The 26,820-nt window shown below is 33.7% G+C and overlaps 2 protein-coding genes across 5 annotated transcripts in view; one reads left to right on the top strand and one right to left on the bottom strand.

Annotated features, from left to right (window-relative positions):
• The window catches only part of LOC106073085 (tetraspanin-18-like), a 35,021-nt gene extending 26,939 nt beyond the window's left edge, over positions 1 to 8,082 (top strand). For all 3 annotated transcript variants that reach the window (XM_056042957.1, XM_056042960.1, XM_056042958.1), the window contains exons 5-9: positions 992 to 1,084; positions 2,837 to 2,905; positions 4,984 to 5,082; positions 5,390 to 5,473; positions 7,450 to 8,082. In XM_056042957.1, coding sequence (XP_055898932.1) covers positions 992 to 1,084; positions 2,837 to 2,905; positions 4,984 to 5,082; positions 5,390 to 5,473; positions 7,450 to 7,515 — 411 coding nt within the window. In that variant the 3' untranslated portion in view covers positions 7,516 to 8,082. The remainder of the gene's footprint in view (positions 1 to 991; positions 1,085 to 2,836; positions 2,906 to 4,983; positions 5,083 to 5,389; positions 5,474 to 7,449) is intronic.
• A 3,350-nt stretch (positions 8,083 to 11,432) lies between these two features.
• On the bottom strand, positions 11,433 to 26,752 carry LOC129928497 (uncharacterized). 2 transcript variants are annotated; one of them, XM_056042956.1, is made up of 6 exons: positions 26,631 to 26,752; positions 24,397 to 24,599; positions 19,096 to 19,249; positions 18,191 to 18,394; positions 15,244 to 15,402; positions 11,433 to 14,788 (listed from the first exon to the last, which is right to left on the bottom strand). In XM_056042956.1, exons 2-6 carry the CDS (start codon positions 24,578 to 24,580, stop codon positions 13,315 to 13,317), a joined length of 2,175 nt encoding a protein of 724 aa, XP_055898931.1. In that variant the 5' UTR covers positions 24,581 to 24,599; positions 26,631 to 26,752; the 3' UTR covers positions 11,433 to 13,314. The 2 variants fall into 2 exon arrangements, with proteins under 2 accessions (XP_055898931.1, XP_055898930.1); XM_056042955.1 differs by lacking the exon at positions 26,631 to 26,752 and adding an exon at positions 26,065 to 26,231.
• Positions 26,753 to 26,820: the final 68 nt, after the last annotated feature.

The following is a 26,820-nucleotide window of genomic DNA, read 5'->3' as shown; positions in this document are numbered from 1 at the left end:
CTCTCTATCCTCATTTAGGTGATGTGCACAATTGTTAAACCATCATAAGTAATTCTTTTTAAGAGTATGCTGACTGGCGTGCCTTTGGGGTCAAAACTGTCTAAATTACCAATTGAAAACTTTTGATTCATTGCCTGCTGTCTAGAGTTTAAGTGAAGGCTTCTACAGTGCTACATTACTCTTTGCAGTCCAGGAGGGGGAAAAAACCCCCACTATATTATTTTTATATCTTTGGATGTCATCAGTAGAAGCTTGTTATAATTGGAACTGGGGAAATATTGAAAGAATGATCAGTAGAAGTAGAGTTCTCCTTTCAGACCATACGGTCTTTGGGGAAGATGATGTAAAAGTTAATGAGGGTGTCATGTGGCCAGCATAATGACCAACCGTCTTTACTTTTCCCCAACTTTGTCAGGTATCCATTAAAAGTGGGTGGACACAGAGGTGCCCTAAAGATTCCAAAATTAAAATCCCAGTCTTATCCAGAATTTGAACCCAGGACCCTCCCGTTTGGAAGACAAGCACTTTACCACTCAGTATAGTTGAGAATTAAAAAAATGTGTCTACTGTTTATTTCTTGTTCTCAATACTTCACATACATTAGATCTGTATTTTTATACTAGTGCATTATTTGTATCAATAAGTAATCAAGAGGAATGGTTATTTTAAAGAACAATATACTAGACATTACCCAATCAACTAAGAACCTATCACTAGAAACTGTAAAAAAAAAATCTACTTCTGATACTTTCTGTGTGAAAATGGAGGTTCTACTGTAAAAAAAATGTTTATGATATTAAATACTATATCCTCTGGTTTGAAATTCTACCATGAATCTTATGTAAAAAAGTTATTAAAAGTTAACACTATTTGGAAGTTCTGAGATAAAATCCTGGCCAACCATTTGCAAACTTCTCTTAAACACCCCAATTTTTTTTTGTTTGGTTAAGTTTTTCTCCTTAAAAACAAATTAAGTTTCATTTTGTTGTAGATTGATAGCAAATTGAAGACTGGCTTGGTGGATTCCATCAAGAAAAACTATGAAGGTGATATGCAGACCACATGGGACTTAGTGCAGAAAGAGGTAGGCCATTCTTCTTAGTGTACCTCACCTATACTTCAATTGTATTTTTGTATCATATATTTAGCATTATTTTTTTCTATTTGCTAAAGCTGATAAAGTTAAGTACCAGGTGACCGATCCTCGCTCGGTTGAACGATTTGTTCCTGAGCTCTTTTAGGAAACTTCGTGTGTTATATGAAATAGAGTAGGAATCACTGTTGAAGTTCTGAAAGAAAAAACAAGTATCCATTTTTATTAGAAATTTAAAGCCAAAATTAATTTTACAATGATGAAATATTTTCAAACCTATATAAAGGTCAACCTCAAGTTTTCCAGATGTGGCCAATGAGCTGAGATTTTTTTTCTCATTTATATACATGTACATTGAAATTATAAAGGAAATCATTAGAGTCATTTTTGAAATAAAATTTATATAAATATATATTCATACATACAAGAATTGCTCAGATTAGAGTATAGGATTACTTTGCTTAAAATGGAAAACTTTCAAATGATAAATTGAGAACATGAGAACACAATTTGGGTATAAAAACCTAAAAATATTTCTAAAGGGGAAGTAATTTCTATCTGAAATCTGAAACTCTTTGTTCTTCCCCAAGTCTTTAGCATATGGGTATAAACAGATTTTAAAAATCTGGATGTCTTTAATTATATATGATAGACATAAGTATGCAGAATTATCCAAACTTTGTTAACTTTGTAAGTTACACATTTACAAACTGTCAGAAATTCATAAATATGTTTGCTGTTTCACATTTCTGTGTTTAAGACATTCTATTTGTGAACAACATACATTAATAACTTTTGACCCTAATGCTTGGAACGCTAAGCTAAAAGGTTTCAGGACAATAAACTTTGCAAAAGGATTAAAATTTTTTTTTTAACAAACAAAATTCTTAACCTTTAAGTAAGCTTGCTGATAAAAAGTTATTTAAAACAAGTGTACAAAGAAAGTTTGTATTATAACTTTATAACATAAACTCAGAAGTGGCTCCCTTCAGATCCACCTATGGTCAAGGATTGTCTAAAGTAATAATAATCTTTTGGTCTGTTTTTCATGTGAAAACAGACTGAACAACCTATTATTGTAATGAGATTTCTGACTTATTTTACATTTATTTTTTTTGCCAAAAGGAGAAATTATCTTTTCAATAGCTTTTCTAGTTTGATTTGATCTAAAGCTAACATATGACATAAAACTAATATCAGCTTTTCATCTTATGGTGGCCCTTAAAATAAAATACTGATTATTGAAACTTAAAGGTCTTTCTCTCTGTATACACAGAAGGCAAGCCACTGTGCGTAATAAATTTTGACCTTAAAAAATGAATAGCTCAGCTTCTACTAGATCTAGTCATACAATTATAAATTTGGTGTATTTTATGAAAAAACTGCTTGCATATTTAGTAATAAATAAAAGTAGCACCAGAAATTTGTTAGATCTAAAATATTGTGAAATCAGATTTTCAAAATCTTTTCTAGTTTTTGCAATCTAAACATAACAGACAGACAGGCAGATGAATAGACAGACTATAGAAAACTAATAGCAGCTTTTTTCTGAGAGCCTCTAAAAATTTAAACCATAAATGTGTATTCTTCAGATTAATTTAGTGCATAGTTTTTTGTAAATAATTAGTTACTTTTTTTATTATACTGAAAACTCCAAATAAATAAACAGCATAAAAGAAAACTTTCATTAGATTTTGCCAATATATTTTGACCTTTTTCTTACCATTATTAAATCTTTTCCAGCTAAAATGCTGTGGTGGAGATTCTTACTTGGATTATCAGAACAGTACATGGAGCCATAAGCAGTCATCTGTAAGTTCTCTTATATTGAAGATACATAGCATAAAAATAAATTTTCAGTAAAGTTGTTTTTTTTTTAACTCGACAGAAATTAAAAAAAGAGATAAAAACACCAAAAGTTTCCTTTATTAAATATATACATGCAGATTCATTCACTTGGGCTGGATGAAAAATATGAAAATGTATCCTTCTGTCATTCACAGTCTTTTCATTTCCTCTTCTTGTTATCATATACATTACAGACATTGCTTCAGGATTGAAATTATTTAAGAAAGAAAAACAAAAATGTATTTTTTCCTTAGGTTTACAAATAGTAGATGAAAGAAATGTTTGTGTTAGGTCTAAACTGCTGGTCTTTCAATAAAACAAAAAGGTTCTAGTCAAAGTAACCAGAAGTGCATCATTCTTTAGGACTTTTAGATTGTCAGAGTGTGGTTGTGCTGGAAGGGGCATTATAATGCCTGCCCTATCCATTGGAGAATGAAAGAAAAGGGGTGGGGGTTCCTGTCAAAATAAGCAGAAGTGTTTCAAGCTTAAAGGCTAATTGACTCCACAGGCTTTCGGAGGATGCAGCAGGAATGTGATAAGGTTTAGCTTTATAATGCCTGGCAATCCATTGGAGGATGCAAAAGAAGTGGACAAAGTTTTGGCAAAATGTGTGATTGAGGTGGAGGTATTGAAAGCTTTAAATGTGATAACATTAAATAATGTAATACAAAGCACTAGAATCAGCTTCTAGATATATAATGTGAGCCATACCATTGAATGATGTAATACAAAGCACTGGAATCAGCTTCTTGATATATAATGTGAGCCATTCCATTGAATGATGTAATACAAAGCACTGGAATCAGCTTCTAGATATATAATGTGAGCCATACCATTGAATGATGTAATACAACACACTGGAGTCAGCTTCTAAATATGTAATGCTGAAAAATAGTCAGAAATTATATTTAAGGTATAGGTATATAAAGTATAGGTAAAGATATTAGATTAGACTGGCCTAAAGCATCTTTGTGGGAAGAGTTAAAATATTGCATGCCATTTCTTTGGAGGATGAATAGAACACAAGGGATGGGGGGTTGTCTGCCCAAAATATAACAACATATCAACCATTTCAGCATGGCAAACACAATTTGGATTATGGGCTCATGTTTTAATCTTATAAGGCATCTTGGAATATTCAAACCAGAGTATATTGTGAAAAATCATTGAACAAATCAACTGGCGCAGCTGGTGGGTAAAGCTAGCATTCCTATAGAATAAATTAATCTTGTGTACCCATGGGAGTGTAGGGTCACAATCAAAACCTATTCACTTGACTCAATTCTTCCTTCAATTGATACCAGCCTAATTTCCTTGAGGATGTCTGCCTGGTTGTATGGTATATCATATGTTCTGGACTGTCAGTCTCAATTAGTCATTGGTTTGAACCCTGCCCACAGCCATCCTGCAAGTTTGAGCTAGGACATAAACTTCAATCCTGAAGGAAGGGTCAAAACTAACAAGTCTACTAAAGGAAAATGATCTTATTCAGTGTTTTGCTGTGATAGTTTTTCTTTTTGGTTTGGCTAAAATATTAAGCTGGGTAATGAATTTCTGGGTGTTTTTTTTTTATACAATTTATTCAGGCTCCTAAAATGATTAACATTGAAACAGTACAAATATAAAATGTGCACACCATATCTTATCAATGTTTAAAGAGAGTGTAGCCTGCTACATAAAGAAAATTAATATAATTTCAGAAAAAGAATCTGGATATTTTGATTCTATTCCAAATGACCAAATTAAGTGTTAGTGATTAAAATACTCAAAAAGTCAAACTTAGGTTTCAAATTCTCTTTTTAAAACTAGTTCAATAAAGATTTTTTTGTTGTTGTTATTGCAACAGTTTGTTATTTGTGTTAATATGAATTATGAGTCAAAGTTTGGTTTTGTCTAGCACTCTTTATAATCCTTAATGTCCTTTTTTTTTTTAACTAGCTATTGATTGAAAGCAGGCATAAAAAATGCTTGGAAAACCAACAACAACTAAAACCAACGTTTGATCAATATCTCCAATGTTTAACCAAATCTTTTCTCTACAGGATGTCAAGATTCCAGAGAGCTGTTGTGAATTGGTGAATGGAGTAGACAGAAATAAAACTCTCTGCATGGAAGCCACAGCTGGTTATTTCTACACAAAAGTAAGTGCTCTTCACAGGTACATTTGTTGTTTTGTAGGAATTTGTACAGATGTCGTATTTTCATACTCATGTTATTAAAATAACAACAACAAATAAAGCAACAAATAACATCTCTAATTGACAAAAATTATTGTATACTCTTGTAAATGGAGTGAACAACAACTCTAAAGCATAAATTATAAATAGCAATAAGAAATAACATTCTAAAATCTTTTTTATAAACAAAATAGTAATATGATAATAAATATCTAAGCATTTTTTGTGTGCATTGTAATTGTTATTATTAATTGTTATTGTGTTTCACTAGGGCTGCCGTGAAGCTTTGTTGGACTGGGTGAACAGCCACAGTGCAATATTGATTGGTGTAGGCTGTGGTATTGCAGGTCTTGAGGTAGGATAGTTAAAAAAATCTTATTTAGTATGCATATAAGTCAGACATAATTTAAAACAACAATTAATTAGTAGTTTTTCATATTATTACGTGAACTTCAGTGTTATACACTTACTATATAACATCTAACCAAAGAAATTTTTTTATTTTTTTTTTTATTTTTATTGAAATGTTTTATTCTTATCTTATCTTATATAATACAGATGTTACTTCAAAAAAGAAGATGATTATGTCCTACTCGTCATGCATTTAGTCATGCATATTAACCAATGACTTAAATTCTGCCAAGTCACTGGTTTTCCTGGCTAGCTCAGGCAACCCATTCCATGCTCTAATAGCACTAGGGAAGAAGGAGTTTGCCCAAGAAATTTGTCCTAGCATATGGGACGAGGAATGTACCTTTATCTTTGTGTCTTTCAGAGTATTCTTGAGGAATAAGAGATTGGCCCTTTACAAAACAATTAGATCAATTAGATATTCATTATAAGACATCAGTTAGGCCAGGTTTACATCTAAATTCACATTCACTTTCACCTATCATTTAGACTGCTGAGGCACCATACAAGATATGTTAACCTTTTTTCTCCATTATTTTCTGTCATTTTTCTTTGATAGAATTTCATTCTGATAAAATTGAAACCTGCCTTTTTACCTGCCTGGGTGGACCACTTGTTTTTATGTTGTTGTTTTTTTTACCAAATTTGCTAGTGTTAATGCATGAAATGTCTTTCACTATTATCTTTCCTAAAACTCTCTACTTCAATTGAAAGTAAAGGTTCCATAAAGATGTTATGGTATTTTGTGTCATGGCATTGAGCATTACATCATCTGACCTATAGACCACAAGGTCTGAAAGGGGAACTTTACTTTACATCAAGCAGCAGATAATGCAAAGTTAACTGGGACTTTAACCTGACACTCTTGATTTACCAATCAAGTTCATCATAGCAGATTGTTGATTTACAACTCAGTTGAGTCTTTGTCTCTTAAGAAGTATGCTTGTTAAAACAGCTTGGAGATGGCAGCAGGCATTGAGATGTCTCTCAGTGCATACCATGTGGTCAGGTAGTCATCCATTGAGGTCATAATATTATGTCTCTATTACCCTTAAAATACAAAAATCCTCTCATTGGCCTCCTTCAGTCGTAGGACAACGTGGTTCATCTCAGAGCACACTTCCTCATGTGGCTGTGGAGCCCTATTTTGGAGAGACACTCCCGTCCACAGATAGCGCAGGTTAAGGTGGCTTTTGCTTCGGTGGTAGAGGAGCTGGCTGTTTTTCGGATTGTGCGTTTTTCTTCCTGGGCTGAGACCCATGTACTTTCACTGTCCATAGCTTTCTTGGTCACTGTCTCTCTCCACCTGTTGCGGTCTAGAGCTATGTCTTCCCAATTATCAGTATTGATGTTCACTGATTTGAGGTCACGTTTTATTACATCTATGTAACGGAGGTGGGGGCGACCAGTTTTTCTTGTGCCAGTCGCGAGTTGACCATAGAGGATGACTTTCGGGGTGCGCTTGTCCTCCATCCAGCGAACATGTCCAAGCCAGCGCAAACGGCGTTGTCTGAGGGCTTTAAAGATGCTGGGAATACCTGATCGCGCAAGGATCTCAGTATTGCACACTTTTTCTTTCCATGTGACATTCAAGATCCTACGGAGACATCTCAAATGGAATGAGTTCAGTTTTCTCTCTTGCTTTGCGTAGGTGGTCCATGATTCACTGCTATACAGCAGTGTACTCATAACGCATGCCTTGTAGACTTCCATTTTGGTCACGGTAGTTAGCTTATGGTTTTCCCAAACTCTTGGTCTGAGTCTAGCGAATGTCGAGGCAGCCTTCCCTATACGTTTTTTCATCTCCTCTTCTAGGGACAGGTCATCTGTAATTGTGGATCCCAAATACAAAAATACATTAACATTTATCCATATATAGTTATTGACTTTTTAAAAAATCAGATTTGACTATCCTTTCAGATCATTGGTTTGATTTGTGCAATCTGTTTCTGTCGTCATATTGACAAAGACAAATACGAAAGCTAATTCTTTCCTGAAAGTCTCTGCTCTTTGGAAAACTGAACGATAAGTGAGGGAAACACTGCACTCTCTGGAAGGACATGACTTGTGCTTGTTTTAAAAACTGTCTTTTAAATGGCTTATTAAAGAATAGTATATCTCTACGTATGTGATAATAATGATAAAATTGTGAATATAGCTTAACTAGCATTTTTGTAAGATAAGCCTATTTTTAAAATTAATTGTTAGTCATAATTATGTAAGCACAATGATCTTCCATTTAGTCTAAATATAAATTGGTAGCTGTATCATTTCTTACAGACTTGTTTCCTTTAAACATGCTAAACTGTGTCTAGTCTTAGATTTTAGAAGCAACTATTTATTGGTTAATTTTAGTATGAGAAGTTAGTACTATAACTATATAACTTTGTGAAGTTTATTGTTTCTTGTACATTGCTGTTATATTTAAAATAATAACTTGAAAATGTAAGCTTATTTTAAATTTCAGTACAAATTTGAAAACATTATTAATTTTTTTTTAATGTTCAACAGTGCATTATAAAATGTGATAGAAAACAAAAATTATCAAAAATATGCAGTATTTTCTGTATTTCTTATTTAATGTAAATATATTTTAAAGGATGTATGATTGATACTTAGACTGTTTTTTTATTTAAGATTGTAACAAGTATTAAACATTTTGCTAATAAAATTATAAAATTTTATTTTCACTGCTATCTACAGTTAAATTTGATACACTTCATAATCTGACGTAAATGCATGTTAATTAGGCTTCAATTGTAATTTAGTACAGTATGTGAAAGCTGAAATCAAATGTTTTGTATTTTTTTAGGTCAATAATGTTTTCTTTTTCATGTTTTTTTTTTATAGTCTTGAATGTCAAAGAAAATATCTTATTACATCATAATTAGAATGTTCTTGACATATATACTGTGACATTTTTTAAAATGTTTATCTAACCTTTGGTAATCCCGGCAGTCAAGTAAACATCAAGACTATCAAAGAGTCAACTGTATTTTAATATTATTTATATTTTTAAAGTTAAAAACTTAAAAAAATAATTCCAGATAATTTAAGATTTATTTATACATTTTGTGTGTGTGAAAGCGACATTTGTCTTCATACTGTTACTCTGTAAGTATTTTTATCAATTTGCGTCCCTAAAAAATGTAATTCATGCATGATTTTTAAATTACTAGAGAATTTCATTTTTGTCAGTAGAGATCATGAAAAAAACAATTTGGTGGTTCTGATTCAATATAACACTATTAGGAAGACATGCCAGATTATGTTATTAAATCAACCAACCAAGGGAGATCTTATTATATGGCATACGATTTTAAATAAATACTTAAATTTCTAAATCAATTAGGTCATTAACGAGCCAAAACATTGTTTGCACTTCCAGCCATTCATTTTACAAGCCAAAAAATGTTTATGCCAAGTCTGGCTCTTACAGCCATTTATTGTACATGGCTCTCTTGTTGGGTTAGATGTGTCCACATTTTGATTGAAAAAAAAAATGAAACCATTGCTTGTTCACAAAGATCCACTCATTAGTTGACTGAGCCAGTTCTTTGTTTGATTCCTAGCTCACCCCACCTTTTGATGGACTTTTTTAGCTTATGGTTCTGATTTCCTTAAGTCTTACTTCCCTTGCACAATATATAATTGACTTGATGCACTAGGCATAATACTTGAGAACCTTTGTGACTCAGTCACATTTAGCCTCGATTTTTTTTGTTCCCCCAACAGTTCTTGTACATTTTCTTGTATGAATTTGACTTTTGTTGGGTGACTGTGTGAATCTTTCGTATGTAGTCTGACGTTTACAAAATTCTCAAGTTTAACAAACTCTTTGCTTGATAAATGTTTACTTTTAGTTTTGGGTTTCAATTCTGTCAAGAAGATAGATTTGTTCTTATGAGTAGAAATACTTTTCAGTCCTATTTGTTTTCTGTTCCAATGTGAACCCTAATTTATTTTACTTTTTTTTTATTTAAAGATGTTTTTCTGTTGCTATTAAGAATGATCAAATGTTACAATTTGATATTAAAAAATTATGAGATATAGGCTAGTTCTACATTTTTCTTGAAACATTACCATTCTATGTCTCCCCCATTAAAAAATAATTTGATTTATTGTAAATCATTAATGATAATGTACAAAAATTGTGTTGATTTAAGAAATTGTGCCTCTAATCAATGAAAGAATCAATAAATAAAAAAAATAATTTGATTTTTACTCTGCATTGTTAAGGAAATACTATAATTCAATCAATTTTATATAACAAGTAGTTTGGTTCCCAAATGTACAATGCAATAACTGGAGCTTCATCTCATTGTGAAATTCTATTCAGTTTCTTTGTTTTGACACTGAGTGCATGCAGTGTTGTTTATTATGTGCAATGCTAATGCCCTTACTGTCTTTTAGAACCTAGTCCATATATATTGTTTATCTTTTTATATATTTATATATTAAAATGTAAGAACATATGTCCTCTAAGTGGTCGTTCAGCGATTTGTATACTCATCTGGTTGTTGCTAAGACAAATGAAACACAGGGTTCAATTATTTGGCTGGTAGCCTAAGCTGAATACCTTCAGAGTGAACATCAGAGTCCTTATTGATCTTTACATTATTAGATATACATCAATTAGTGCATTGTTTGCACCAAAAACTCTTACCAGCTGATACAATCTTTAGATGCAATTTGTTATTCATTTCAATCTTCAGCACTTTTAGTCTGCAATTTACTTTCTATAGCCAATTGTAACCAATTTTACACATACAAACTGTAATAAGAAATGTTGGAAATTCTGCAGTGAAGAGTTGCAGTTCATAGTCATTAGCAATAATTGACAGATTGATTGGTTGAATTCTACCAGAGTGGGGTGCACCACTGAGCTACTGTCCTAGGCAATGAGTCTTTAATGTGGCGATTGTTAACTGTTAACAGGGTGTGATAGAAGTATCTTGGGTTAAGATGCTCTACTGCATTCATGTATTGTGGTGATCAATTGTGATATTTTAGCTCTATTGTATTTTTTTTCTATTCTATTTTAATAAATGTTTTATATTTTTTAAAATAAAAAAGCCTTGGACAATTGTATAAAATTTGGTAATTTTTCCTTTGTTTTGCTAGTTGATACATTATACATGTAGATAATCACATACATAGTCAACACAAACACACACACTACTCATTGTTTTGTCATTCTTTTCCTCCTTTTTTTTTAAATGGCTGAAATATTTGCAATTTTGTTTAGCAGAAAAACATGCCACATGTTAGCTTTTTTTTTAGCTTTAAATTTTGTACAAGTTCATCTAGCTGCATGTTGAATTCATCCTAAAAAAAATTTGTAAAGAGCAATAAATGAAAACCTTGTGAATACATTGTTGCGTAGCAACCATTGCCTTTGAAAAAAAAAGTTTTGAGTTGGTGAAAGGTTCAAAAATTGATGATCATTATAACACCTTATTTCAATGAGCATAACACTCAAGTGACATACCGGTACTCTACAATACAATAATGTCTAAATCTCAAACATATTTCTACATGTAAAGTCTAAATCTCAAAACAAATTTTATATTCTATGCTTTTAAGCATCAGGAATTTATAGCTTCAAATTTTTTACAAAGCTTATATCAACTCACTCTGTTTGTCTGGTACAATTTTCTTTACATGTTAAAGCATCAAAATGAAACTTTACACAATTATTTGTTGTACCTTACTAAACATAAATCAATCAAAAAATTTTAGTTATTCATAGTCAATGACAATACATGAATCAAAAAAATATTAACGAATTAGTTAATCATTAGTGATAATTCATTAATTTTGTTTCATATAAAGAAAGGAACTTATTCATGCAGTGATTTTGCAGTTCTTCCCCTTAGATAAGTTTGTTTTTAATATTTTAAAAATATTTTGCTTGTTTTAATTTGTCAAATTTAAATGTTCACTATTGAGTAGATAAACTAAACTATATATATCAATATATTTTCTCTAAATGTATTAAATATTTCAAATCCTAGAAATATTACAAAATTACTTCATATTTATTATCTAGATTATTATGTAGAACTATTTTATCATTGTTGGTGCTTCTCACTCTCAGTGAATGATGACAAAGATGGGTTTTAATTTTGTATGCAATATTTTTGGTATCCTATGCTTTTCTTCTTGTAATTAAAATCAATATATTTTAAAATGTGTGTCTTTGTATACTCAATAAATCATTTCTTAAACTGCTGTTTAATTTCTTGCTATTTATGTCATGTGATCAGATTGTGTTCGTGAACTTACATTTTAGTTTAATACCAACAAAAGAGTACCTTTTGTTTGTCAAATATTTCACTAGGAGACTTCTTTATAAGTAGAGTAATGGAAATTTTAGTTATCAAATATAGAAAACTGAATGATACAAAATGTCATTATTAATTTACAGACAATATAAGTGCTTGCTCCTTTTACAATTTTATATTAATGAAATGTATAGTTGAAGTGAGTTACTTTAGTTCTATTACAGACTATATCATAATACATGGAAATTCTTGTGAATATTTTAAGTTGTATTCCACATAATACCCAAAGACATATTGATGTCTGTTCAGTAAAGACTTTCTCTTCTCCTCTAACTTTAATATAAAGACCAAGCATGTGAGGCTTGGCTATCAATACTTTGGGTTAGCGTTCAGTGCTCTGTCACTTAGCTGCCTCATTTAACTATTTAAAGGAGATGTCCCCCCAAAAATAAAAAGACAAACATTACAGAACAAAATGTGTATCAGATCTTTTGATGGTTTAGTTTGCATTTGGTGAGCACAATGGGGAAACACAACCATCCCTCTGTTCCAGCATAGAGAATCACCTTGATGCCTGCATTCTGAATCAGAAACTCAGCTATTATAATAGAATTCATGGCAATGTCTTCGATTCAGAAGATTAAAGATTGAGTGTAGTACTTCACTAGGTCACACAACTGGTGCACATTTTTCAACATCTGAGGTAGATGCCATTGTCTGCCTTACAGGATGAAACCAAACCATAAGAAGGGACCTAGACCCACTTCAAAAAACCTGGAACAGCATACTTTGTTATTGTTTATCATAGAACTATAAAAATTATATTAAAAAAAGTAATGATTAGAACAGATGATGTAAATTTCCTATTTTTCTGTGGCAAGCACAATGACAGCCTTAATATTCCCTAACATGTTATTAGAGCTGAGTGGACTCAAGGATACTCTTTGAACTTCTGAATCACTTCTCATTAGGACTAAAAAAAACCTACAAATGAATAAACTGCAGAACTGACTTCCTTCACAGAATTTTATTAGCTGAAGAAAAATGGTAACAAATTAACATTAAATCTGTTTTAACATTGGTAACTGGTTTTATTCATTTTCATAAGCTCATTCTATCTTTGGTTCCTCACTTTCATCCACCATGCTGCACAAGCTACCTCTGACTAGAACAAAACAGTCACCACTGACTACAGACACAATGGTACTCAAGTTAATGCTTTACCATTCATCTACCACATCCACTGTAACAAATTACTATTTTGATAAAGACAAATGTTTACTTAATTAAAAAATGTAATCATTGTAATACAGATTTTTGGGATTAAAGTACTGTTAGAAAAGATTTAATTACAACATTGTTTTTAACAATGGCTCGTTGATAAAATTGTTACAAGTTCTTGCTCTGTATAGCAATCAAAGAAATAGTTTCTCTGATGCATGTTGTAGCCTAGTGCTTTAATAATAAGGAAAGCTCCTTTGACAGTGCTGACATTGATCTATCTTAATGTCACACCCAGTTTCTGGGCCACAGCTAGCCTAATTAGACTTTGTAGCTTCCAAGATGTTAAATATGAGAGAACCTGATCATGAGACAGGAAATGAAGGCGGTAGCAGCAGCTTTTTCTCCCATTCTCACTGTCTGTATAGAGATCGATGAGAACAACATTGACAACTACATCACCAGCAATGTCACGAACAATACTGTAGAGATCAGTTTCTTGGAAGTCTCCATTTTCCCAGAAACTGAGATCATGAACAAATTTCATTGGGAATAAACTAAAAGGCAAATATTTTACTCGGAAAGAGATTTCTTGGAATTGTCTTACAAATTTTGGACTGCAAGAATACAGCAGACGTGGGTCTGGAATATCACAAATGCTGATGGCTATGGCATCAAGTCTAAAAATAGCAATGCAAAAATTAGCCAGTGGTGTTTTTACTTTAAATGTTAGTCCAACAGTTCTGGAACATAACTCAGAACTAATTGTAGATGATGGATAACTTGAATCAATGCTGATAATCTTGATGTGAGATAAAGAATCTACTCCTTTCACTTTTATTGTTTGTGAGCCTTTGTAGTCTTCTATGTGCAGATTATGATTTATAAATAAACTGGAATTTCTTAAAGTTGAATCTAATGCTCTAACTAATGATTCATATGGTGAATTGGATGCTATAGCAATGTCATGATCAAGTGAAGCTTTGTCCTTAAGGAATTTATCAGATTGACTAGCAATGCTACATGTATCACTGGAGAGTTTAAAAACTGCCACAAGTTCATGCTGGGATGGCACAATGTTTGGTGCTATTGGACACTGTATGTAACACTGACCTGATAAAATAATGCCAGAAGAAACGTCACATTCCACAACTTCAGTTGGTAAAGTTTGATCTTCATTCAGCTTCAACAGCAGATCAGGCAAATTTTCTAACAAGGAAGCACGAAAGTGATACATTTTATTTTCTATGTTACCACTTATGAAATCTGTTTGATCTATGCCTGTTGGTTTCAGTGATCCAGAACTCGTCACATCATTATTATCTGAACAACTTTGGCTGACACCACCACAAGTTTCAGAAAGTTTGTTTTTTAAAAGGAGATACACAGACTCAGGGTTGTCAATGACACAGTGATGAAGACAATGATCAGATGGATGAGAATCCAGCGTTGACTTCAATGTCTCATCCAGTCCATGTTTCAGCAAACTAGTTTTTACTTTTAAGCTAGCGTTCACTTCATTCTTTCTTTCTTTCTCTTCTACTGTCACTTCTATTAACTCTTCTTCACTCCTTTCTGGCAAAGATTTTTGTTCCAGATTCTTGCTTACAAATACCCCTGAGGTATAGCCAGGAAGAACTTGCCAGGATGGTGGATCAGGAACTACACTACCCCTCATATTACAAGCCAGTAACTTTTCCAATGTTTTTCTAAGTATGCACAATGGATTGTCTTCCTTGTGTAACAAATCTCTGTGAAGCAAACAAAACCATTTATTAATAAAGGCAAATTATGAAAACACCAATTAATATTATAAGGACAAGGTATTTGTTTATACAGCTACATTTAGTCAACCTACTTTAAATAATAATAATGACAATGTCTTCGGTCTGAAGATTAAGGATGAATGCAGTGTTCACATGACTACGCAAACCCAGTTGCAAGCTGCATATTTTTCCACATCTGATGCAGTCAAAGCCTTTGTCCCCCAGGGGTCTATGTAAGTTTTCTTTACATCTTCAGCACCTGTATACAAGAGCTTTTCTTTGCACCCCATATGTGTGTCCTGTGGATCTCCTGAGAGCTCTCCAACTTTCAGAAGCCATCTACAGTTAGTGAGGGCAAAATGGTGCTTGAGTTGATCTTTATAGCGTGGCGGAATGCCACAGACAAAAAGAACAGCACCAACAACAATGACACAACTTACTTGTCCAACTTGTCCACTAGATACTGGGAACAGGAGAAGCAACTCTCACCACAAGTAACCACTCCCCTAAGTTTGATATCATCCTGTGCTCTAATTGGCTCAGCCTTTTCAAATATGTGTGTCAGTGCACCATCAGTACTGAAACTTTTGTCCTGAAACCTGTAGAAAGTAAATAACATTCTTCTGCAGTGGAAACATGAAGACAGAAATAATATACAATATAAAATAGCAAATGTTATGAAGACAGAAATAATATACAAAATAAAACGGCAAACGTCTAGAAATGAAGTTATACTCATATACAGCGCTATACTGTATTAAATCCATACATTTTTGTTTTATAGGTTATGGATGTTGCTTCAAAAATGAAGATACTTACATCCTAGCCCTAACCTCCTATAGGACAGGTGGGGATGGCGGCAGTCAGGGTCCAAACACTGAACTATCAAGACAACAGTCCAAGTGAATAGCCATCCATTACAGTACAATCCCAGAAGTTATGCCCAGGATTTTAATGAATTGTAGTATATAGCAAAGGAATATATTGGGGTCTGGGGTATAGGTGAACTCTTCATGTCTATGTCTTTGTATTTTTCAGTCATATTTTTAGAAAATATTGAATAGCAGCCATTACGGTCGTAGCGCAGCATGGTGTGAATGTAAGTATTGAATGGAAGGGAGGTTAAAAAAAGAAAGCAGGATAATATGGACATGCAGTGGTGTCACTAGGGTGGGTGTCACCCCCCCCCCCCCCTCTCAAAAAAATTTTGTTTTTTTTTGCTGTTGTTAAGTCATCATACACATACTTTATAATTAACTGCATTAAATGATTGTTAAACAACTATTAAATGAGTGTCAATCAAATTTTAAAATTCAATTGTTATTATTTATCTATAGTTCAATTTTGCGAGAATGCAATTACAATGTTTTTTTCTTTTCTGGATTTCAAACTTGAAAACGTATCAATGACTTAATTATCTTTAAAGATTTCATTTCAAATAAATTTGCCCGTTGTGTAAGTGTTGTCTGTTCCTTTGGCGAACCTGTTATGCTTTTGGTAAAGACAAAGTTGAAATGGCCACCACTTAGTTAATAGTTTAAAGGTAGGCCTACTCTTATATATCTTTGGCCTTCTAGTATAACTTCACCGCAAAAAAAAAAAAAAAAAAGCAAAGATAGGTAATAAATCTTAGGCTGCGCCTCTAAAGACTATAATTTTTTAACGAAAAAAAATTATTTCCATTGTACCAAACATTTTAGGCAAGAAGCATTTTCTGAAAAAAAAAATGTTGACCACATAGATAAAGTGAATGTTATACACATCTATTAAATAGCTTTTCTGTTGCTTCAAAACATTTTCTGTACTCCTCCATGGCTCCATACACAGAAGCTGCATATTTTATATTCCTGAGCTCGACATATCCTAAATTTAAGCTCACTCCTTTCTAGACATTTTAAGATACAATCATCGTCTTTTTCTCCCTTAAAATCTTATAACTTATGAATCTGATCAGTGTGTACTATGTTTGGTGTGTTGTCAAACAAAATACAAAGTTGCTTAGAGTAATTCTGAAGTGTATCTTTTACATGGTTTTCTGAAATATTTATAAACTTATCAACATTATAGATACACTTTCAGTTATGGGTTTTATCCACAATATTTCCATCATCTTATGGAAATTCTATATTCAACAAAGACTTGTCGTAAATATGGTCAGGAAATGTTAAATATTCTGATTTATAGAAACAGTCTGTGCAATATATCCTTCCATTGTTTTTCTTCTTTACATCAATCATAGCAACTACTTCCTTGTCAATTGTATTTGTAGCCGTATGCCGTTGTTATCCTATTTTCTAATCCTAATGACTATTCCTCATACGTCTTTTATATTCCAATTTCATATTTTATTTCTATAGAATAAGTTTAAAAAGTTGACAACGAAAAACATAAAATTTCTTGCTATAAGGTGACTAAATCATCCTTAATAGGAGGCATCAAAACCATTCTTATAACAACTGGTGTACTTTTCCTTTTGCTCTGGATAATTTTCTACACAATTCATGTTAAATTGGCACAGGACAATAAGAATCTATCCCCTAAAATATTGGAGTCTATATCATTCAACTAATTCATTGTAACATTTCCTTCATCTTGGCTAGAGTTTCTATTACATTCAACATCTGAAATTACATCATCATCTTCAGAAATCTCAATTGACACTTATTTACTTTCCTATTCTACAAAATATACATTAATTGCATGTGAGATTTCAATAATATTTATGCCTGAAGAATGTCGTCATTTGTTAAACAGTGACTTTGGCTCACATATTTCAATGATACTAAAATGCTTGCAACTATTTCAATAGATTCGATGAAAACATTGTTAAAAATCAAAGTAGTGTTTATATACATGCAGTTAATATACAGCTGAAAGTAAAGTTTCACAACTGCTTTTGATATAAAGTATGATGTAATGTTTTGGACTATTTGTAGAATTTCCTTAAAAAAAATATGTTTAGCCGAATTTAAAAAAAATAAATATAGATCTATTTATCAATTGTGAATAACATGTACCAATATTTAGCCACGGACACTTTTTTTTAAATAGTCAGTTATTCCAAAAGTGAATTTTTTTCACTTGGATGTCACCCCCTAACGGGTGTCACCCAGTGCAGACAGCATCCCCCTAGTGACGCCACTGTGGACATGAACAGAGTTTCAAATATTCTGCGTACATTCTTTATAAGAATATTAAAGTGTTTATAAAATAGAATCTGAGAGTGTCTGCTTATTTTGAAGAGTCTATGATTTGATGGCGCTAAGCTGGCATTAAAAAAACAACTAGTGTGGTAAATCAATAGATTCATTTCATCAAAATGTATATTAGTTGCTAATAGGCTCAATGCTGAGCAGTTAAAAAATTGTTTTGATATTTACGATTTACCTGAAACCTGTGCTGTGATAACCTGGAAAGCTTGATATGTCAAAAGTCAATATATTGTTGAGCAGAAAACCTGCATTAGCAGCCATGGCTAGGACCTGCCAACTATCATGCCATGATCTCATTGGCTGATCTGCTGGTGTCCCACCTTGACCTTTACATAGTGTGACAAAAACATGACCTTCACATACAAGAATCTGATGACAGCTGGAAGACAAAAAGAGTCTCAGGAAAAATTCATTATTTTTATATTATAAAAACAAGAAATTTAATAAACAGGGGAAAGTAACCATTTTTGGAACAGAAGCTAATTGGTGTACCTACAAGAATCTCCAAAAGTCAAGATTGTGCATAATATTGTATAGAAACAATTATTTGAATCTTCAAGGAAGAAATTAGTCAACTGACTTTTGAACTGTTTTTGTGAGTCATCATCAAATATCAACAAATGTACACTTATTTGTTGAACAATCTTCTCCTTTGGATACAATGCTCACATTGAGGCATTAGAAATGCACCCACATTTAGTTCACTTGAAGCAATAAATAATGAATATTCAAGTGGTTTAGGCTGTTTAATGGACTAAAATTACATTTACCTTCTAAAGCTCTTTTTGCTTGAAGGCCATCACTCTTCCAAAAAAAAAAAAGATTGGACATATAGCTGATTATGGTAATATCCAGTAAAATTCTATTAGGAGCTAACATTTATTGGGGAAAAGAATATGGGGTCCAAATAATAATGTTTGAACGCAGGAAAGTTAATGTATATTTGCCTCTGATGAATCAGAAAATGGGAAAAAGTCAACAATTATCTACACTTTTCAATACACATTGAATAACATTTTATAAAGAGCAAGCAAAAAAAAAAAAAAAAAAAAAAAAAACAACAAAAAAACTATGATCTACCTGGCAAAAAACTCTTCCAATAGAGCTCTATTTTTCTTGATATTGTGCCTGTCAGCCAGTGGGAAGTTGAATATGATCCTATGATAATCTTTTAGTCTTACAACAGGATGAGAGTGAAGTTCACGGGCATCTGTTTCAAATAAAACATCTACACCTGAGGAAGATTGGATTGAAAGGCTAAATGAATGGTTCAATGAATAGTTCAATGAATAGTTGAATGGTCAAAGAAATTAAATGAAATGACTAAAGAACTTTCAATATTGTTTCCCTAAATTGACCAAATAATTGTTTAAATTTCTGTGCAACTTTTACAAGTGAGTTTTTATATGATGCTTTTCTTTCTATCTAATGTGATGTGTTTAAGGACTCAACATTATATTTTCGAACTGGTTCAACTTTTGGCTTTGCTCAATCTTGCCAAAGTTATTATTGATGCTGGATTAGCAGTATAAACATATTATTCATAAAGTGTTGCAACTGCATGATTGTTGACTTGAATTTCAATAATTTACAATCTTGCAGTAAAAAACACTGAATGAAGAAAGTACCATCAGCTTTCCTGTAAACTGTATTTAGTGGAGATTTCAGTAAACAGATCAAGGTATCAAACAAAAACAAATATAAAACAACATTGCCTTTATGTTGATAAGAAGTCAGATACGATCAGCTCCAAAGATCTAAAAAAAAGTAAAGTAAAGTAAAGTTCCCTTTTCAGGCCATGCAGTCTATAGGGCAGATGATGGCGCTAAGCTGGCATTAAAAAAACAACTAGTGTGGTAAATCAATAGATTCATTTCATCAAAATGTATATTAGTTGCTAACAGAACAATACAGACATCGACACGCAGGAAATACTTCTTTGGAGAGGAGGAACAAAGTACACCATCAAAAACTACTATTGCCCACCATCATCAACAGCAGAAATAGACATACAACTACCACACTACACAAGGACAATAATAGCTGGCGACTTCAATGCACACACACCTTCCCTAGGCTACCCACACTACAACAAGCGTGGCAAAGAAATAGAGGATGTAACAAATGCCTCTAACCTACACCTTCTGCAAAACAAAACTACACCTCCAACTTTCCTCCACAGAGCACACAACACAACTAGCAGACCTGACCTAACTTTTATCTCTACAGACATTACCGACTCTTCTAAAATAACAGTACTTGAAGACATAGGTAGTGACCACAGGCCTATACTCCTCAATATCGGAACGCCAGGTAGATACCAATCCAACAAAACAACTAGATGGAACTATAAAAAAGCTAACTGGGCAGCTTTTTCACAAGAAACAGACACAAGACTATCAAGCGTAATTGAGACAGACATCAATTCAACCTACACAACTATAGTCTCCAACATCTTACAAGCAGCAAAAAAATACATCCCTCGAGGCCAAGTTAAGAAATACAAACCTTTTTGGACACCTGAATTAGATAAATTAGTAAAAGAAAGAAACATGGCCAGGAAGACTATAGAAAAAAATCCTACTAGAGAGAACAAGACAACGTACAACAAATTGACAGGGCTTATAAGATACAAAATTAAAACAGAAAAAAAGAAAAAGTGGACCACAACATGCGAACAACTAGATCTAAACAAGGATGGTCGAAAGGCCTGGACCCTTCTGCACCGGCTAGCAGGAAAGAAACAAATAACAAACCCCCAACCTATAAAAGACACTGACGACATAATAACAGAAAACCTTAAAAAGGCTGAAACCTTCAATAAATATTTTGCCAGCATTAACAAGTCAAAGCCAAGAAAACAATTGGACCAGGCCTTCAGTAATATCTTAAAGAAAGAAGAAAAAGCTCCAACAGTCAACTGTCAGATCTTTGACACTCCCTTCACTCTACATGAGCTCAATACTGCCCTAAAAAGCCTCAAGTCAAGAAAATCCCCTGGACCCGATAAAATAACAAATGAAATGATTCGGGGACTAGGACCACAGGCCCAAAACTGTATACTTAACTTTATCAACCATACATGGAAAACTGGAGACATACCACAGGAATGGAGAACCGCAAACATAATACCCATCTTAAAGAAAAATAAACCACCTGGAGACCCAAAAAGTTATAGACCAATCTCTCTAACATCCAACATTGGCAAAATGACAGAAAAAATGATCAATAACCGACTTTATTGGTGGCTAGAAAGTACTTGCTCACTCCACAATGCACAAGCTGGCTTCAGGAAAGCAAGTAGAACAGAAGACCACCTCTTTCGTTTTATCCAGGACACAGTAGAAGGGTTTCATGAAAACAAGCACACTACAGCAGTATTTATAGATTTGCAGCAAGCCTATGACAGAGTGTGGAGAAAAGGTCTATTTTTGAAGATGAAAAAAATGGGCATCCATGGAAAAATGTACAGCTGGATCAGAGCATTCTTAAAAAACAGAACCATCCAAACCCGATTCGAAGGTGCCATCTCTAGTCAAAAAAGTTTGGAAGAAGGACTACCACAAGGTTCAGCCCTTAGCTGCACTCTCTTTCTAATCTTCATGAATGACCTCCCGGACCTCATTTCGGTCAATAAGGCACTTTATGCAGACGACCTTTTAATTTGGACTACAGAGAAATATCCAGTGCTGACTAGATCCAAACTAAATAGAGCCCTCACAACTATCTCCACATATTCAAAATTATGGAAAATGGAAATAAACAAAGAAAAGTCAGTTTATTCAATCTTTAGCCACAGCAACAAAACAGCAAAAAGAAACTACATCCTAAAAATAGACTCTCAGCCAATAAATAAAGAAGAAAATCCAACATATCTTGGTGTAAAACTAGACCAAAGACTGTCTCTAAAACACTTTATGGCAGATTTAAAAGAAAAGGCATCACAAAGATTAAACATAATAAAACACCTAGCAGGAACATCCTGGGGAGCTGAAAAGAAAACCTTAAGACAGTTATACACTGGATATGTCAGATCTGTAATGGATAACTGTCTCTCCATACAAGTAGCTGCCAACAAAACCTATCAATCATCATTAGATACAATCCAAAACCAAGCCTTGCGGTTAATTAGTGGAGGTATGAGAACTACTCCCACAGCAGCCTGTGAAATAGACTCCAATATTGAACCTCTTAAGTTAAGGCGCAACAGAGCAGCATTAGAAGCTATTGAGAGATACAGAAGGTTGGAGGACGATCATCCAAATAAATTACTAACACAGAGAAATAGGAAAAACAACCAAAAAAAGCAAAGGACTCTGATCCAACTTACTGATGAACTAGCCCTAAAACACCACCTACCCAATAACAGAGAAAAAATTACCAGGTTTTCAAACATTACACCCGGACTAAACTACAAACAACCAACCATCAAAACACATTTACTAAATAACACCTTAACAAAAGAATCAAATCCACTGGAGCTCAAAGTAGGCACGCTTGAAACAATCGAAAGCTATCCAAAAACAGCTATCCATATTTATACAGACGGATCGGCTTTCAAAGCTACCATCAATGCTGGTCTTGGTGCCTTCCTGGTCTTCCCTAAAAATAAACACTTTGAGATAAGCGCACCCTGTGGTGATTACTGCTCAAACTTCCAAGCCGAAATTGAGGCAATTACCATAGCACTCCAGACAGTAGAAAACAAATTATATGAAGGAGTGCAACCACCATCAGATATTGTTGTCTTTACAGACTCCCAATCTACTCTGGAAGCACTTAACAGCAGCACCTCAAACAGCCCAAGAGAGTTGACAACACTCAGTGTGATAATCCACCAGATGATATCAAAATTAAATATCAATATTACACTACAGTGGATCCCTGGACACATTGGCATCATGGGAAATGAAAAGGCAGATAAGCTATCAAAGGCAGGTTCAACTATGGAACAACCAGATAGACCTGTTAACTACCTCACCCTAAGGTCAATGTTAGTCAACAATCACAAAGAGGAGTGGCTCAACCAATGGGCATCAGGAAACACAGGCAGAGCCATGTACAGAGAAATGACTACGCCTAACAAACTGGACAGTATTAACTTCCTCCCCCGCAAAGAACAATCTACAATCTTCCAACTAAGAACAGGACACACACCACTATTAAATTACCACCTGAACAAAATAAACTACCCCTTTGCAGACACTGCACCCACCCCTCTGAAACCGTAAACCATATCCTCTTTGAATGCCCCTCCCTAATCCACCTTAGGCAGACCCTACTTCCACTACAGCCCAACATAACCAACACCCTGTACGGCAGTGCTGAACAACTGAAGAAAACAGCACACTTTTTTTCCTTGGCACAGTCTGCAAAAGAGCTCACAGCTCAGCAGCAATAAAGCTGGCTAGAAGAAGAAGAAGAAGAATAGGGCAGATGATGTTTAGGTCATCTGTTTCTTTTGCCAATGGTTAATGAGCAGCATGTCATGTGGCCAGCAAAACGATCAACCACTTTTACTTTCCCCAATTAGCCATTAGAGTTGGGTGGACTCAGGGAGGCCCTAAAAATCTTGAAATTCAGAATCCCAGTCTTCACCGAGATTTGAAGCAAGGAACCCATCTTCAGAAGCCACTAAGCCACCGCGCCCCATAGATGTAAAACTAATTCATTAATTCTCTCCTAAAATCTTTATTTTTAACAAGATTGATCTGATCCTTTGGCCTGTAAGCTAGCACTTGCTAAACATGTAGGTAATACATCTAGTTATTATATGGCCTCCTTCAGTCACAAAGAGACTATAGATCATCTCATGGAAATGAGATGAATGCCTGGGCATTAGCTATGGTCAGACTGATGTCACCCACACAGCATTCCCCTCTCTCCATGCACTGATGTATTCAAAGGAACAGCAGGTGCCAATACAGTTAGGGGTCAGTGGCATGACAGGCTCTGCCAGGGTGCAGCACTGAGTGCTTTAAATTGCCTAAGGGTCGCCAGCTGATTTTCCCTCATTGTTGACTCCTGAAGCCTCTCCCATAATTGGGTATAGCTGCAAAGCAACAGAGGTTTGGATTTGGAGTTTTCTTTCTCCTAGCTCAGTAGCCAACCATGGCTAACAAGCCCTTCCTGCCCAAAGCTGGTTTAGGCAACAATTACTCACCTTTCTCCCTTCTCCTGTTAGTGAAAACAGTTCCACTGGTCTCAATATCAGAGCCAAACATGAAGGCCAGGAGTTGGACTGGTTGTCAGAGGCTATTTAAGACGCATGCCTTTATGAACATTTATAGGTAGTGAAGTGCTTATATCCATTACCAGTTCCGGCAATGACAAACTTGCGTAAGTTACTTAACGATATCTATCAACATAAAAATGTCTTACCAATTTCTGTCAGGAAGTCAATGTTCTCTGAACCCAACTGAAGCTGCTGAATTGCATCTTTAGTCTGTATTGTTGAAGTAGTGACCTGTGGACCTACTAAATTTGCTTTTTTCATCAGAGAAACTGTAAATGAGAAATCACCATCACCGACTATCAAAACATTCCCAGGGCTTGGAGAATCCATGACTTCTTTTAAATTTACACTGAAAAATATTGTAATTAATGAATAATAATTCTTGCGTGATAGACTATAAGTAGGTAAATTTCATTTATATTATGTGATCCAGAAAGCTGAGGTGATCATCCAGATTTACCAGTTTTTTTGTTTATCTCTAATAAAAAAAAAATTCCTGAAAAGCACATGTTAGGGGTATATACAATTGGGAGACATTAACTTATATCATCAAAGAGGCTTCGTTTATGACTTGATTCTATGATCTGATCCAAAAGTATTAGTTTTAATTGTTTGCAAGATAAATTCATTAAAATACTGACAAGGATTTAGTGAATGGTATACACATTCATTAAGCTAGCATTTCATTTAAAACTGATTCTACTGCTCCATGTATTCAAGACATCTTAGGTGCATTAACATATCATTGAGCTCATCACATTGATCAAAAAGTCAAGCTTATCTTATTCCAGAACTGATCTCATCAGCATTTCCTTTTTAAAGAGAAAAATACAAAACTAATTGTTCTTTTATACTTGGAGGTCTAATTCAAATAATATCTCCATTATCTCAACGGAACTCCCTTTATTCAAACCCAGCTTCTGTGGCTATAATTTAGTCAAATTTACTTTTGCTAGAAATGGTGTGATATATGCAAACTGTGCAAGTCACACCAATTTTTTTCTCTTTTCATCAGTCCTAGCAATGACTTCCATGTCCATAGCTACTTTTAGCAAAGTCCAGCTGCCTGTTTTTTTTTTTACTTTTCACTCTTCCCACCAATCTAGCATACGGCTGTCTAACATCTGGCAAAATGGGGTCATGCCATCTGTTCGCCAACTATGGGCCTCAAGTGTGAAAATAGCTTTTATTAATCTGTTGTTTATTGCAATTGCATTTTATCCATCAATAGAATTTCATTGCTCATATTTTCTGGTTTGAATACACAAATTCTCTCATAAAAGCAGAAAGATGACACATTTTGACAACCTCTTTCATGAACAGGTGTTGATTGATTCAAGCCTGTTAGAAAATAATAGACATTATGTTACTCAAAACAACTCATTCTCTTACTTTTGCATTCGCAGGCATTAAAAGAGCACTGATGGCTGCCTGGTCATGTGGTATGTGTGCTGGACTATCATTCACACTACTCAATGGTTCATACCCTGCCCATCGACCTCCCCATTGACCTGCAGGAGGTTTGGACTAGGAAGTAAATTATCTTCAACTCTGAAGGAACCTCCAAAACATGCAAAACATTTAAAAACTTTTTATGAAAATATGCACTGTGAAAATAAGAATGAAGCAGAATTTAACTTCGTCTTGAGAAATTTTCTACTCAGGTCTGCACAGTGCTTTTTTTTTTTATAAAAATAAGTGCTGGTACTCAGTGATTAGGTGCTGGTACTCAGTGATGGATTGCCTAACTTTTAACTACTAATGAATTAAAAATAAACGTTAGAATACAAGAAAAGTAATAATTTTTTACCCACATTTAGAAAGCTGAAAGGTGCTGGTACGCGTCACAAAAAAAGTACTGGATCTGTATAACTATATATCAGTAGTTGTAAAGTCTTGGATTTAATGCCATGTTTTAATAAATATATTTTGAGCCTGATTTTTAAAGTTTACATTTGTCAGGCTTCAATAAGCTTCATCCTCAATTTGTCCTCTTTTTGGTGCTAAAATAAGCTAAATAATATCTAGACTCTCGTCTAGAGTTATTGTATTCCAGAAGATTTGACTTTGCTGAAACTAGAAGATTATTATTTATTATTATTATTAAAAAATTATACAGATTTAGTAAATCATTTAGATTTCTACTCTATCTAGTGTCTAAAGACTAAAGTAAAGTGACTAATGTTTAAGTCTAAGTGAACTAAGTCTAGAAGTAGAGACCACCTAGTCCTAGAGTCTAGTTGACAACCGGCAACCGGGTTAATTAATAACTTTAGACCTTTGCCTTTGTGTGAAAAGTAGATCTAGATTCTAGACTAATTCACAATATTTAAAATATATAATTTAGAATAGCTAATAGCTTTATCCTAAAATTACACACAATATAAGAGAATATTCGATCCGACGTCCGGTGTTAAAATACCAAAATATATTTTAAATCTACATGAAAATCCTGCATAGACGTCTGCCAGAGCATGTAGTCTAATAAAAAGGTGAAATTCTAAAATCATGTTGAGAAAAAAATGCGAAGGGAAATAACTACAATTGCTTTCCGCAAATACCTAAATTCA

This window comes from Biomphalaria glabrata, chromosome 10 (assembly GCF_947242115.1).
Source record: "Biomphalaria glabrata chromosome 10, xgBioGlab47.1, whole genome shotgun sequence".
NCBI lineage: Eukaryota > Metazoa > Mollusca > Gastropoda > Planorbidae > Biomphalaria > Biomphalaria glabrata.
Note: the sequence above shows the minus strand (reverse complement) of the source record. Positions and strands in the feature narration are given on the sequence as shown.